The sequence below is a fragment of the Urocampus carinirostris genome, chromosome 7, assembly GCF_059441175.1.
Source record: "Urocampus carinirostris isolate Australia breed hairy pipefish chromosome 7, RoL_Ucar_1.0, whole genome shotgun sequence".
Taxonomy (NCBI): Eukaryota; Metazoa; Chordata; class Actinopteri; order Syngnathiformes; family Syngnathidae; genus Urocampus; species Urocampus carinirostris.
The window spans coordinates 36,636,312-36,651,672 of NC_142355.1; the positions used below are offsets into that span (position 1 = coordinate 36,636,312).

A 15,361-nucleotide genomic window follows, 5' to 3' on the forward strand; every position below is an offset into this window, starting at 1 on the left:
AGCATGTTTCATCTTGGCACTTTTGTTATTGTTCTAGCCATGATTGAGGAGCTTATATGTACATATGTCTTCTTTCCATCTATTTTTCAGTTACAGTTAAATAGTGTTGTACATATCTTGCATTATGTCACTTTCGTGTTTTGTACAGTTAGAGATAGCTGGTGTTCCAACATATCCTAAATTATTCTACTTTCATGTTTTGTTCATTTGGAGCTACTTATTGCTACAATTTCACGTTTGATGGTCTTTTTGATTAGTGCAAGCTCCTTACTTGTCCGTCGCTGTCTTACTTTTGTTTTTTTGTTCAATAAGAACGAGGTCGTGTTCCAAAATTAAGCATCATGATTTTGTTGCCGTGGCACTTTTGTTATTGTTCCGTCACCATGTGAGTACATATCCTGCCTTTTATCTTCATGTTTTAGTCAGTTACCTCCAGCTAGTGTTTCAAGACTGCCTTTTATAGTATTGTGTCTAAGCAACAATATTATTATTGCTTATTGTACTATCCACGTTCAAATGTCGTTCAGTGTCATCCTCATTTCATGTTTTGTTTAGTTAGAGCAAAGTAGTGTCCCAACATATACTGGGTTGCCCTTTTTCATGTTTTGTTCAGTTAGAGACAGTTATTGTGACAACATTATGTTTTGTAGTCTTGTCGTCATGTAACGCTCTTTATTGTTCTATCCGTGTGTGGGTGGGTGTACGTCTTTGTCTTTCATGTTTTGTTCAGTGAAAGCCTCCTAGTGTTACAAGATTCTGTTTTATCATCTCTTTGTCCAATTACTTTTGTTATTGTTCTAGCCACGTGTGAGTAGATATTCTATGTCATTCTCATTTCATGTTGTGTTCAGTTACAGCAAGGTAGTGTTCCAAGATATCCTGTGTTGTCTTACTTTCATGTTTTGTTCAACACGAGTTAGTGCTCCAACATTATGTTGCCTAGTCTCGTCCTCCTGGCACAGTTGTAAATGTTCTATCCACACATGAGTACATATCCTGTGCCATCTTCCTTTAGTGTTTTGTTCAATTAGAGCTAGTTAGTGTTCCATCATATCCTGCATTGTCTTCCTTTTATGTTATCGGTCATTCGCAGCTAGTACATGTGCTTACATTATATTTTATGGTGTCACCGTCATAGGGCTTCCATCGTTGTTCAGTTTACTGGTGGAAATGTTCCTTGTGTTGTCGCTCTGCCATGTTCATTTAGATCCAGTGTATGTTTCAAGATTATAAAGAAGGGACGTGTATTTTACCCCATGTTAGAGTACATAGCTTCTGTTCTTGAAGAGTCTCACAAACCTTAATGTTTTGTTCCTTAATGCGTTTTCTATGAATATATATATTTTTTCAAGATTCAATTTGAGTCTACATTTATGGGATGCCTTTTTTCAGCCACGTTGACGAATGGAGGGTGGGGGAGGGCTCTCGTCAAGTTTCGAAAACAAAAAGCGCAAACAGGAATTCAGAACATAGAGTACATAAGGAGCCAGGAATAACTTTGAGTCATTGAGTAAAGAGTTGTTGAGTATTCTGTTTGCCAGGTAGGGGGGCAGCGGAGGGGCCTAATCTTCTAGAACCTTCTTCAAGTTCAAACTCTGTGTAGAGTAGTATCTGAATGATGGAAGAAAAAAACTTTATTCGTACAAATGAAAACATTTCACAAACAACGCAGACATGTGAAGAGGTTTCTTGGCTGGATCCTCGCTCCATCGTGTCACAAACCGGGGGACCAATGGCGACGGGCGTCTGTCGCGGTCTCCGGGACACGAACCGACTAAAAATACTTTTAGGAACTGACGCACGCCGGCCTGAAGTCATACGATCAAGTGTTCCAGCGGGCATCTGCAAATTCCAGCCGAGAGACCCCGCAGGGCTCGGAAGAAGAACTGGGGGCCGCCAGAGGGGGTCTCCAACAGGAGTTCCGCTGAAAAACAAAAGTATAGAAAATCGGAATTCACGCAAATGAGCATTGTTATCCAGCATGGCCGAAGAAGTAGATCTAAATGGGAAAAAGAAACATGAAAGGAAGACAACGCTGGCTATGTTAGAATACCAACTCATTCTGACTGAACAAAACAAAAATGTGACAGGACTTAAGAAACATAGTCATTCTTGTTTCGACACCAAACAACAGAACAAAACAATAAAGACACATTACCACAAATGGACTGAGAAAAACAAGAGTGCCATGATGATGAGAACATTAAATAGAAGATTGGAACACTGACAAGCTCAACCTGGAAAATACAGGAAAGTAAACCCTGGAAATGTTGTAACTGATCATAACAAGAAAGCTAATAGACACCACAGTCATGCATTGAATAGAACAACAAAATATTCCAACACTGACAAGCTTCAACGGAACAAAACATGAAAATATGACTACGCAGAACTTTCTAACTGAAACAGACATGACAGCGAAAAGGCGCAGGGAACGCTTACACGTAGATAGCACGATTACATAATAATCAACACAATCCAAATCTAACAAAGCAAAAAAAGAAAGTAAGATGACACAAGAAGCATAACAAAGCAAGACTGCCATGATGACGATACCATGGAATATAAGGATGGAACACTCACAAGTTCAAACTTAACAGAACATGAAAAGAAAAGGAAACATAGGATGAGAGGAAACACAAACTAACTGAACAAAATATGAAATGTTCGGATACCAAAACAAGAAAGAGAGTGAAAAGACTCATGAAACATAGTCATGCGTGGATGGAACAATACACCAACCAAGCTTCAAGCAAACAATATATGAAATGAAGACAAGATGGGATGTTCTGTTTCTGTACACTTGCTGAGATCGAAACTTTCCTTTTTTTCATGTTTTATTCATCTCACTCTAACTAGTGTTTCAACATAATGTAGCAAGGTTGTATAGCTGAGCCTGAGTTAGTGTAGCTTGAATGTCCGTGAATTCTGAAAATCTTAGTACACGTCCCTGTTGTTTCTGGACACTCTCTGATACCGGTTCTTTTCTTCATTTCATGTTTTGTTCATTTAAATTTAGCTTGTGTTTCAACATGGTGTGGCTTGTGTTACCATAGCTTAAATGTCTACATTCCGAAGATCTTAGTACGCCTCCATGTTCTGTTTCTGTACACGATGCGATTGCTTTTCTTCGACAAGTTCAATGTCACGGCAGCTTCTTCTCATCCGTCAACGGACGCACGTGTGCTAGCCCTTGATTTGTTTGGGGTCCCTCTGTGGTTTGGGGACCCCCCAAGTGGAGAAGGTGGTCGGAGGGGCCATTTTTTTAAAGGGGCGGGGGGCATCAGAGACCCAGGCATGGAAAATGCAATTGGACAAAGCGCCTTGGAACAAATCCAGCGCAAAGGGAAACAAAATGACAGAACGCCACAAATATTTGCTGGCACGAGCGCAGCGGCGGCGCCGGCTAACGCTAGCGGCTAACGCTAGCGGCTAACGGCAGGTGTTCGGGGCCGTTTACGATCTGAAACCCGAAACTGAAAACTGGTTCGTGCCAAAGAGCCGACATGAGCGCTCGCTTCCACGCGCGTGAACCTCGTGTCAGCGCTGCTAACAGGCTAGCCGGATGGGCTAGCGCTAGAAGAATTGGTAGGACGCTAACTGGTGCTAGCTGAAAAACGAGAGCAAACAAAACCTTGATAATCTTCTAAATGTCAACTGAATAGTCATACTTGAACTAGGTTGGACCAGCCAACGCATCGCTCGGTTCGAAAACACTTGGGTCAAAAATATTCCAAAGTGGGATCGGAAACGGACTGATCCTTGACTTTGGATGAATTAAATCCTGTTTTGGGGTTTTTCTTTATTCATAAAATGGGTAAAAATAACCCCAAACAATGTAAAAAAATGAGCTGATCTGTCACTTGGCTCTAGTTCATCCAACTTTTTGGGTTGTTTTGTTAAGTAATGGGTCAAAAATACCCCTAAATTGAATCAAAAATAGATGGATGGGTGACTGAATAGATAGATGGCGTGATGATATAGCGACAGATGGACGGACGGACGGACAGAAGAACGGGCGGACGGGCGGACAAGCGGACGGGCGCAAAATAACCAAAAACAGGATCCGCAATGAAACGATCCATGACTTGGATCAACTACATCCAAGTTTCAAGGTTCATGTCAATGCAATTTTTTGAGTGGTTTTAGAAAATTATATAACCTTAAATGGGCTCATAAATGGACTGATATATAACCCAAAACAGGATTAGAAATGAAATGATCCATGACTTGGATCAACTACATCCAAGTTTCAAGGTTCATGTCAATGCAATTTTTTGAGTGGTGTTAGAAAATTATATAACCCAAAATGGGCTCATACATGGACTGATATATGACGTAGATCAGTTAAATCCAACTGTTTGGGTTGTTTTTTTTAAACAATGGGTGAATGATAACCCAGAACAGGGTCAAAATGACTTGGATCAACTTAATCCAAATTTTGGGGTTGTTTTGTAAAGTAATGGGTCAAAATACCCTAAAATTGAGTCGAAAATGGACTAATCCACAATTCATATGAATTTAAACCCATGTTTTTGGTCAAACAGTGGGTCTAAATGAACACAAAATGAGGTTAAAACTGGATGGATCTATGACTCTGATCACTTCATTCCTACTGTTTGGGTTGCTTTATAAACAATAACCTCATATTTAGAATTTTCTACACACAATAACCCAAGATTTGGGTTGTTTTCTTACAAAACCTTGGGAGATCCTTTACACAAATAGAATTTGGGGAGGGAAGTTGTGGAAAAAATAACATGAAATTTGTTCATTTACTTTGCTCAAAACGAACATTTTGGGATAGCTGAAAAATCAAATGACATTCTTTTAATAGGACCCAGCTTTTGGGTCGTTTTGTAAAATATTACCTTTTTTCAATTGATCTAAAATAACTGAAAATTGTCAATTTAAAGTATTAAAAAAGGATCCAACTTTGGAGTGTGTCATTTTTTCACAACAACCCAGTAAATTCGGTCAAATGAGCCCAAGGTCAGTGCACATTTGAGCCACATTGGGCTGTTTCTTTCCCCTTTAATGATCCAATCCCCAATTTTGTGAGGGAATTAATTTGAAAAAAAGAAGCAAAGTTGGGGTGAGTTCCTTTCTCCTAACAACCCAGAAAATTGGGTAAAATGAACCCAAGTATTTGGATCGGTGCACACTTGCCAGAGTGGGATATGTATCTTCTGACAGATCGACAATATTTTGGGTGGAATACGGGTAATATTTTAAAAAACGTTTAAATAAAACACAACTTTGAGATGAGTTATTTTCTTTAGAATAACCCAGGAAAATGGGTCAAATAAACCCAAATCATTGGATTGGAGCTTACTTAAGCAAAATAGTGCTGTTGTTTTTTTTTATAAAATCAAACCTAACTTGGGGTAAAGTCATTAAAAAAATGGATTTTTGTTTTCATTACAACCCAGGATATTGGGTCAAAAGAATCAAAGTGGTTGGTTTGTTTGTTGCACTATTGAGCCAATTTTTATTTTTTATTTTAAGAATACAACCTATATTTTTCTTAATAGAAAAGAAAAACAAGAATCAACTTAGGGGTGAGCAAGAAAATGGGTTAAATGAACCCAACACAAAAGTTGTTCACCTGGTCATGTGTATATTTTTGCGAAGTTGGGTGGTCCCATTTGGGGGCCTGCTGATGCATTTAGGGGTTCAGCTGTTGTGCGAAGAATCTTCAAGAAGCTCTTCGGGTCACAAGTGCTCACAAGAGGCCAACGCATGGAAACAAGCCCATGAACGCGCCGAGTATCGTGTCCTTATCCTCTTTAAGTATCGTGTCATTATCCTCGTCGCCGATACCCGTGCCATCTCGAGGTGTCGACACGTGACTTTAACGAGCTTTATCGAGGTTGTCTGAACCAAAACGAACTCGCGTTATCTCGGATATGTGTCTTAACTCTTTCATGTTTTGTTCAGTTGGAGGCGGTCAGTGTTCTTGCATTATACCTCATGGTCTCGTCATAATTGTGTTCTAGTTATTGTTTAATCCAAGTGCAAGTACTTTCATGTTTTGTTCTGTTAACGCTGATTGGTGTTGGAACTTTATGTAGTAGTTTTATCCAAACCGTAGCATGAGACCTGTGTCCTCTATGTTTTAATATTTCCGTCTGTTAGAGCCGTTTGGTATTCCAATGTTATTATATCCACGCTTGTTAACTGTGTCCGCTACTTTTCATGTTTTGTTCAGTCAGAACCAGTTTGGATTCCCATGTTGTCTCCTTTCATGTTTTGTACAGTGTGAGCTAGTTTCTGTTCCTACACATCTTGCGTCCTCTATCTTTCATGTTTTTTGATTCAGATCTAGTTAGTGTTTCAACATTATTTATCAGGGATGCGTAGTCGAGCCTGTGTTAGTAAATCTTAGTAAACTTCCTTGTCCTGTTTCTCTTCAATAGCCGACACTGATGTCCTTTTCTGTAAATAAATCACTGAAGAAAATCTTATTTTGTGTCTACAGTTATGGGATTTGATTCTCTGGCTAGGCTGGAACCCGAATGAACTATGTACGGTTGAGAACATCAGGTATGAGCGAGTACTAATACCATGTATCATATCGGTCCTGAAACTAGGTTTTTCCAAGGTAATGGTACTAAGACAAAGGCCAAATCAAGTGTTGGTGGGCCTCCAACAGCCAATCAGGGACCAGAAATTAGACAAACAATGAGTAGCTATGAATTCATTGTAGTATTAGGGATACACGTCGTTTTTGGACTTCATTGGTATCTAGGACTACTCGCATATCATACATATCAATCTGCGGTACCTAATATCTGTATCGAAAAGTTCTCCATAATATAAAAGCCTGTTGCGTTGCAAAAGGGGGCATCGGCCCCTGAAGCAAAGCCCTCGCTCTCGCCAATTGGTCGCTGGCAGCTGAGAGCACGCCCACGCGTGACCCCGTAGAGGGCCCCAGCATAAGAGGCCCCGGCCGGCTGTCGGGGTCCACACTGAGTGCAAGCTAGCAAAACGCGACGCCTTCATGCCCCCCCGGCTAAAAGAATGGAATTAAAGCGTTGAGGCCGATGGAGCTGGCGAACATGTCCTTCAACGACTTCTACGACGACTTTGACGCCAGTGACATGCGTTTCCTGGAGGACCTGGACCCCCATTTGGATCCCCACTTGGACCCCCACCTGGACTCCCATTTGGACCCCCGGTCGCCCTCAGACGACGAGCAGGAGCACGTGCGCGCCCCCAGCGGCCACCACGCCGCCGGCCGATGCCTGCTTTGGGCCTGCAAGGCCTGCAAGCGCAAGACCACCAGCGCCGACCGCCGCAAGGCCGCCACGCTTCGAGAGCGCCGCCGTCTGGGCAAAGTGAACGATGCATTCGAGACGCTCAAAAGATGCACGTCCTCCAACCCCAACCAGCGACTCCCCAAGGTGGAGATCCTCCGCAACGCCATTGGCTACATCGAAGCGCTGCAGGCGCTGCTGCGCGCCGGAGGAGCGGCGGGGGGGACCAAGGCCGGGGCTGCGGACGAAGCCACTTTTTACGCGCCTATCGAGCGCTACGGCCCGGACTCGGATGCGTCCAGTCCACGCTCCAACTGCTCTGACGGCATGGTGAGGAAATTAAACCGGAATATTCGTTCTTTTTGGACACTTGGGGTTTTGTAGTACAGTATTTTCTTCGTTCTTGTTGCGTCGTTGCATTTCATTTTGTAATTGTTTTGCGCCTATTAACAGACTTTTAATCTGTTTATTTTGTTTCTTGTATTAAAATAGTTTGTTTAAAACACACTTGGTTTCGTTCGTTTTGACCACATTTCGGTTCGTTTTTAACAGCTGTATAAAAGTTGGGAGTGAATTTGGTTCGTTTTTTGGTAAATCATTCAAGGTTTTGGGTGCATTTCTGCAAAACGTAGGTATTTGGATGCACATTTTTTTATTGTTTGGTGCATTTGTTGCGATCTGCCGCGTTTTTGCTCAAATGAAAGGTGTTTCGATGTACATTTTTGGTTTGGCTCATATTTGCAGACGTTTAGGGTTTTGAGCACATTTTAGTCTATTTTGGACCGACTTGTGGCCTTTTGACGCTCATTTTGGCGCATTGTCGTTTGTTTATCTCGCTTTTGTAAACTTATTCCTTGTTCAAGTGTGGTACATTATTGTTTGTTTTGGGTGCATTTTTTTCAGTTTTGATGTATTTCTTTCGGGGATATTTGGTCCAAATTTGCAGAAATTTGGTATTTAGAGAACACGTTCGTTTGTTTTAGGAGTTTTTTATCTTTCATTTTTAACATTCATGTATTTCTTTGTTGTTGTTTTGGGGCTCATAGTTGCAGACTTTGTATTTTGTGCAGATTTTTATTCGCTTTTGGACACAGTTTCATTAAGTCATGGTGTATTTTCATATGTTTTGGTGCATTTCTTTGTTCATGGGACATATTCGACAGGGTTTACTCATTTTTTAGGCGTATATTGTATTTGGTCAAGTATTTGTTATTTTTTTGTTTTTTCGATGTAAAATTTTGTACATTTTAAACATCCATCCATTATCTGCACCGCTTATCCTCAGTGGGGGGTGCTGGAGCCCATCCCAGCTATCTTCGGGCAGTGGGCAGGAGAGACCCAGAACTGGTTGCCAGCCAATCACAGGGCACACAGGGACAGACAGGTCGCCCGATTATTCACACCTAGGGACAATTTGTCCCGGTCAATTAACCTGACATGCATGTTTTTGGAATGTGGGAGGACACCGGAGTGCCCGGAGGAAACCCACGCAAGCATGGGGACAACATGCAAACTCCACACAGGAGGTTCGATCTCGTGACCTCAGAACACGCGCTAACCACTGCACCACCGTGCTTCCCACCATTTTAAACTATTTTCGTTAATGTATGGCACATATTTGCAAACGTTTGATGTATTCGATTTGTTTTTCGGCAAGTTTTTGCAGAATTAAATGGTAAATGGTTAATGACATTTATATGGCGCTTTTTTCAAGTCAAAGAAGACCTCCCAAAGCACTTTACAATGTGCTTCACACTTACCCATTCACACACACACTCACACACCAATAGCGGCCACGCAGCCAGGCAAGGCGCTAACCTGCTTATTGGGGGCATTAGTGATTCAGTGTCTTGACCAAAGACATATAACACAGAGGAGCCGGGAATTGAATTGCGACCTCTTGATCCCAAGACGAGCCCTCTTGAGCTAATGCCGCCCCATCATTAATTTTTTGCGCGCATTTTCCTTCATTTCTTGGCTACAATTACAAAGGTTTGATTTCTTTCTTTCTTTCGCTCAACTTATCAAATTCTTGGTATTTCAAGCCCATTTACGTTTCTTTTGGGAGACGTTTTCCGCCAATTCTTTTCAGATGGTTTGTGATACTTTGTTAGGAATTTGTTCTTTTTTGTTGACTTTTAGATTTTTGACGCACAATTTTTTGCAAACATTTAATATATTTCATTTGTTATGAGCGCTTTTGTGTTTCCTATTTGTGTTTTGAAGCACATTTTTCTTACTTTATGGCACATTTTTGTTCATTTTTGACACTTTTTTGGGTGTTTCAATGCACATTTTTATTCGTTTTAGGGGGGAGAGGGGCATTCCTGTTCATTACTGGCGCGTTTTTGTCGACATTCGTTGTTTCAATGCACATTTACGTTCACCTAAGGCACATTTTGTTCGTTTTTGAGTACAGTGTGTATGTTTTCATGACAGTTTTTTGTATTGTTGCATTTTCGTTGATTGACACGTTTTGCAGACTTTGTGTTTTGTATTCGTTCATTTTGGGGGCATTTTCGTTCCATATTGGCGCAGTTTTGCAGACTTTTGATGTAATTCGTTCTTGAGGCGGATTTTTAAAAATTGTTTTAGGCGACTTTTGACGACTTTGTGTTTGGAGGCACAATTTAATTTGTCTTTGGCGCATTTGTCTAGAGTTTCTATGTGCCTTTACATTTGCTTCTTTACAAAATTTCGCTGACTTTTGGTTTATTATGTTAGCTTTTGACAATTATCTTCTCAGACTTTGTGCCTCTTGAGTTGTGATTTTTTTTTTTTTGCTCTTTTTTGTTGGCAAAACGTTTCGACTCAAGTTTTCGTTTTCTTTTCACTAATTTTGCCGAATTTTTGGTATCGAGTACATAAACTTCCATTTTGGGCACATTTTAGTAGACTTTTGGTATTTCTACCCTCGTTTTCATTCGTTTTTAGCGAATTATCACCAGCTATGAGTGTTTTGTTCGTTTTTGGTGCTTTTAATTCACCTTAAAATGTTTTGAAGAACATTTCTATTTATATTGTCTGCGTTTTCGTCCCTTTTTGCTACATTCTTGTTCATTTTAGAGCATTTAAGTTTGTTTTCTGCCACAGTTTTGCAACATTTTGGTGTTATTAGTTTGTTTTGGTACATTGTGTAGATATTTGGTGCTTCGATGCACCATTCTAATTTTATGTTATTTTTTTCTTTCCGTTATAGGATATGATTTTGTATTATGACTTAATATTTGGATGGCATGATTTTATTTAATCCCAAAATGAAAAATACAATCTTCTCATGATCATTTAGACCCAGGGACAATTGTAATGCATTATTATTTTATGAAACCATTATTATTATCAAATTTTAACCAGCCAAATTCTTCTTCAATTATCCTTTCCAGTTATTATTATTATAATTATGGATTCAAAAGCTGTGTCTGAATTTGCGAAAGAAAATCAAGCTTTTAAGACTTTTATTTATTTTAATATTTTTATTGCATTTAGATCAAAAATAGACATAAATAAGTCAATTATGTTTTTAGGTTGCACCCTCGATGTAAAATATTTAAACGTTTGACTGCAAACCGCGGCGTCAGAGTTTAGTTAACAATGTTTTCCTTGAAAATTAAATTTAAAGAAGTAAATAAACAATAAATAAATTAAAAATGCTACTTTTTATTTCCACTTTCCTAAAACTTTATGAATACATTTCAATAATGAGTCTTTCACACTACGATATAAGCAGAGGGAAACTAGCTATAAAACGAAGGCCAGAAGGTCTCAACAAAGCGAAGCAAAAATAAACAAAACAAAAAAGCAATTGTCAAATATTTTCCTTCAATTAGTGCAATTGAATTTACTTCCAAATATCACATCATTATATTGCCCTCATTAAAAATTATGACAGTTTTTTAAAATTCGATTTTTTAAATTATAATTTGTCTTTCCATCGTGTTGCTTTCATAATTAAACACCGTTTTTATTTTGAAGGAGAAACCTTTGATCTCAAATAATAAGTCATAGTAAAACACGTTTTCCAGATAGATTTTTTATTTTAATCTATAAGTTGACTTTTGTTAAGATCCGAACATAAAACCATGAAAAAATGCGTTACGTTTCTCTCAGTTTTATTGGGAATAAAGGAAGGATTGCACCCTTGATCCGGTGATTGCTGGTCATGGGAAGCAGGTCGCTCTGAACGCAGAAGTGGGACTTCCATGGCGAGCGATGGCGGTGTCGGGAATGGAAAAAGCGGGTCAGAAGAGCAAAAAACTTGGTCGGGATCAGCAACGAGTCGAAAGCCAGGAGAGGAGAGTAGACGTGGTCAGGATCAAAAAACGTGTCGAAGCCGGAGAACAGACGGGACCAAAAACAGGAGTGAGTCAGGGTCGAAAAAGGCATGCCTGGAGCAAACTGAGGTAAGCAGGCGGACTGAAAACAGGTGACAGAAAGACGTGGGTTTAAATAGGCACAGGGAGCCAATCAGAGTACGAGGCAGTTGGCGCCAAAGGAGCGGGCACAGTTGCGTCACATCGGTAATCATGACATTAATTTGTTAAAATCACTGATGCCAATGCTATTTTTAGTGCTTTTTATTCAAATTACAAACAAAAATGCCATGAAACAGCCAAGAAACATTACAAAATTCACAATTTTCAAGGGAACAGCAAGTGCTGCAGAAATACAGGGATGGAAACAGAAAATACATACAATAAATACAGTAACGCATGAAAATGATAATTATTACATATTTAACTCATAAGCGTATTACATCACACTTGTAAATTGGAAATGTTCATCATACTCCAAAGATTTAACCCCAAAAACGAAATCGTTGATGCAATTTTGAAGAGTGGGTTTAATTTTTTGATATTATTTTTTGGGATACTATTTTTGTTAAACTTAAAATGAGATGTTTTGCTCTTTCTTAGTTCTTATTTTGTACACAGTAATTTTAAATATGCATTGTCAACGTTTTTTAACTCATCTGGTGTTCTTTGAGAGAGTAAAGGGGAACACAATAACGTCTATATAGGTTCACATTGTCAAGAACAGGATCAGGACCCAAACACGTGACGTTCTGACAAAAGCCTTTTATTTTACGGGAAATGGGGAGTCATGCACGTTAGGCAGCGGTCTGGCGTGGAAAGACAGGAAGCCAGAGACCGACGAGATCGATTACAATTGCCCGAGTTAATATTGGATGGATGGGGTTGATACCGGACAGGACGGGACGGACAGGAATGATAATGAAACAGGATATCGAAATAAACAAGACAAACTAGACGGGAATGAAAACTGGAGAGAATAATAAACAGGAAAAAAATAGACAGGAACAATACCGCACAGGAAATACCAACAGGAAAACAGGACCGAGTCAGAACCCAAGTCTTGTGGGGCAGAGGTTCGTTGACGGACTGACAAAGGAAAAATGAGAGCACTGAGCATAAATAGACGGAAAGCCAATCTGTCAATGAGCCGCAGCTGGCGCCACACGGGCAGGACCAAATGGGCGCCATGGCAACCATGACACACATAGGTTTTTTGTGTCACTCCCACGTATTCATTTTAAAGTTAATGCAACAAAAGAGTGAGTAAGAGTGAAATACCTTTCCAGTGTATAAAATAATTGACACTTGAAAGCTCGTGAGACCAAGGTTTTTCACCTCGTGTCAAAGTATGCTAAGACTCTGTGTAGTGTAAAGTATTAACTTCAAAAGAGTAGAATTAAGTGAAAATGTAACTTTGCGTTCAGTGTACGTTTGAAACTGTAGAAAGGTATATATTTTCACTTATGAAGTGTTAAAATGTGCTCGTTGTGTGTTAAATGAACAGAGGTTATTTTACTGCGTTTATTTGTAATGTGAGTATAGTATGATCTTGGGATAAAGTGGTAGGAAAGGTAGGGTTGTCAGGAGTGATTGTTTTTGCAGTTTTGTGATTGCTAATTGACTAAGCCCCACCCCTTTAAAAATACCATGTTGACTTACCTTAGAAGAGATGCAGAAATCTTTATTAACTTAATCCACGTTGAGTTGGTGCTGTGGACGACTGTATAGTTTTATACAAAGAAGGCACTTGTCTCGATTTGCCTCATGTGTGGTCCGTTCTCAAGGTTTCTTCATTTTCCTAATGTTGAGGTTTTTGAGTTTGCGTTCATGTAGGTTTTAGATCAGGGGATGCTGTCATAATAGTCTGTGGCCTGGGCAGGCCTTTGAGACTTCCTGTGATTAAGGGCGTCACAAATAAACATGACTTGACCATTGCCCAGCTTCTCAGGATACCTCGTATCAGATTTGCATGTAACCTGTGCACATCGTTTGACCATTTTAAAGATTAAAATCTAAGAAAACTAAGTACTGGAATGTATTTCAATGGAAACTGGGAATTCAGGATGTCTGAGTGCATTAGGTGTGCTAAACGCACTGTGATTGGCTCGTCGCCTTTGAAGGTGGAGCTTATCACTCTTTCAAATAGCGGAGGGGGGGGGGGGATTCTTTAAGGGTTATTTTTCTATCTTCTTTATTCATTATTCATTATTCGTTGTCGGTCAGTTCATAATACGCTACAAAGCCTAGGAGCCGGGACTCTTACACTCAGCCTAAAGGCCAAGCTAAGGTCCTAGCCTTAAAGCCTTGCTGCGATCATTGCGGATGCACCGTTCCCGGAGGTACTGCAATACCGGGTCGGCCACAAAACTACAAAAAAACACACGACCGTGACAGTGACGAAATAACGCCGATTATTCCCCACAGACGGACTTCAGCGCTCCGAGCCGCCCGGCCTCCAAGCAGGCCCCGTTTGACCCCGCCCAATTCTTCGCTGACAACGGTAAGAGCCAATGACGTCACACTTCTCATTATTGCGCAATGCCTTGATTGACAATCGTGTGCGCGCGTACGCAGGCCCAGAGCGGGAGCGCGCCACTGTGGTCTCCAGTCTGGACTGCTTGTCCAGCATCGTGGAGAGAATTTCCAGCGAGGACGGCGGACACGGGGACGCGCACGGGAGCCACGGGGACGCACGCGGCGGTGGCGGGGACGCGCCCACTTCGCCACACGTTGACGCCCCCGCGAGGGGCGGCGACCAACCAAACGCCGACCTCACCTATCAAGTCCTTTAAGGGGCGGTGCATGACGTCACCCTGACAACTTCACTTTTTTTGTTTCAATTCATTCTTCCACATTTTAAACGTTTTTAAATGTTTAGTATTATTATTAGTAGTATTTGCTTAAAATAATAATAAAAGACACATAATAGGCCAGTTATATATATACATATATATATATATATATATATATATATATATATATATATATATATATATATATATATATATATATATATATATATATATATATATATATATATATATATATATATATATATATATAGATATATATATAGATATAGATATAGATATATATATATATATATATATATAGATATATATATATATATATATATATATATATATATATATATCTATATATATATATATATATATATATATATATATATATATATATATATATATACCAAAATAAGCCAAAATGGAGCAAAAATAGACCGATCCATTTCCCAATCTTTAGGAGAATTATCCACAAAATGACTCAGCAGTTTTAGGGTAATTTTTTAACAGTGCGACCCATTTTTAGTTGTTTTATATGAATTTATGACATTTTGGGATGAAAGGTACATTAGAAGAAGGAAAAAAAATCATTTTTTTGGGCCGAGTTTTTCCTACAAAACCACCATTTTGGAGGGTTTTTTTTTTATAGGAAAGACCAATGTTTGATAAAAGGGTCCAGTTTGGGGGTTGTTTCTTACAGTACTACAGTATTATTTCTGTGACACAACTTTCAAAAAGTTTGCTTTTTTGTCATTAAAGCTCCAGTGTCTATTTTATAGCGACCCCTGGAGGTGTAAAAATACTTCATTCAGTTTAATAAAACAATAAGCAGAAACACATGCACACATGATTTTGGGATTAGACATTTTTAATTCTATGACATAAATTGAAGGGGCTAAAAAGTTTGGTCACCATTTTGTGACTGCAGAAGCCCGAAAGACCATTTTGCAACGCTAGCTAGTCCCAGTGGCTCTGTCATAATTTAACG

At 39.6% G+C, this 15,361-nt stretch overlaps 1 protein-coding gene across 2 annotated transcripts; it reads left to right on the top strand.

Annotated features, from left to right (window-relative positions):
- The first annotated feature begins 6,998 nt into the window (after window positions 1–6,998).
- Window positions 6,999–14,529, top strand: myod1 (myogenic differentiation 1). 2 transcript variants are annotated; one of them, XM_088340821.1, is made up of 3 exons: window positions 6,999–7,589; window positions 13,997–14,072; window positions 14,147–14,529. In XM_088340821.1, the coding sequence occupies exons 1-3, from the start codon at window positions 7,047–7,049 to the stop codon at window positions 14,362–14,364; spliced, it is 837 nt and encodes a 278-aa protein (XP_088196947.1). In that variant the 5' UTR covers window positions 6,999–7,046; the 3' UTR covers window positions 14,365–14,529. The 2 variants fall into 2 exon arrangements, 1 of the variants encoding a protein (XP_088196947.1); XR_015850967.1 differs by lacking the exon at window positions 6,999–7,589 and adding an exon at window positions 13,782–13,911 and having other exon boundaries at window positions 14,147–14,217.
- Window positions 14,530–15,361: the final 832 nt, after the last annotated feature.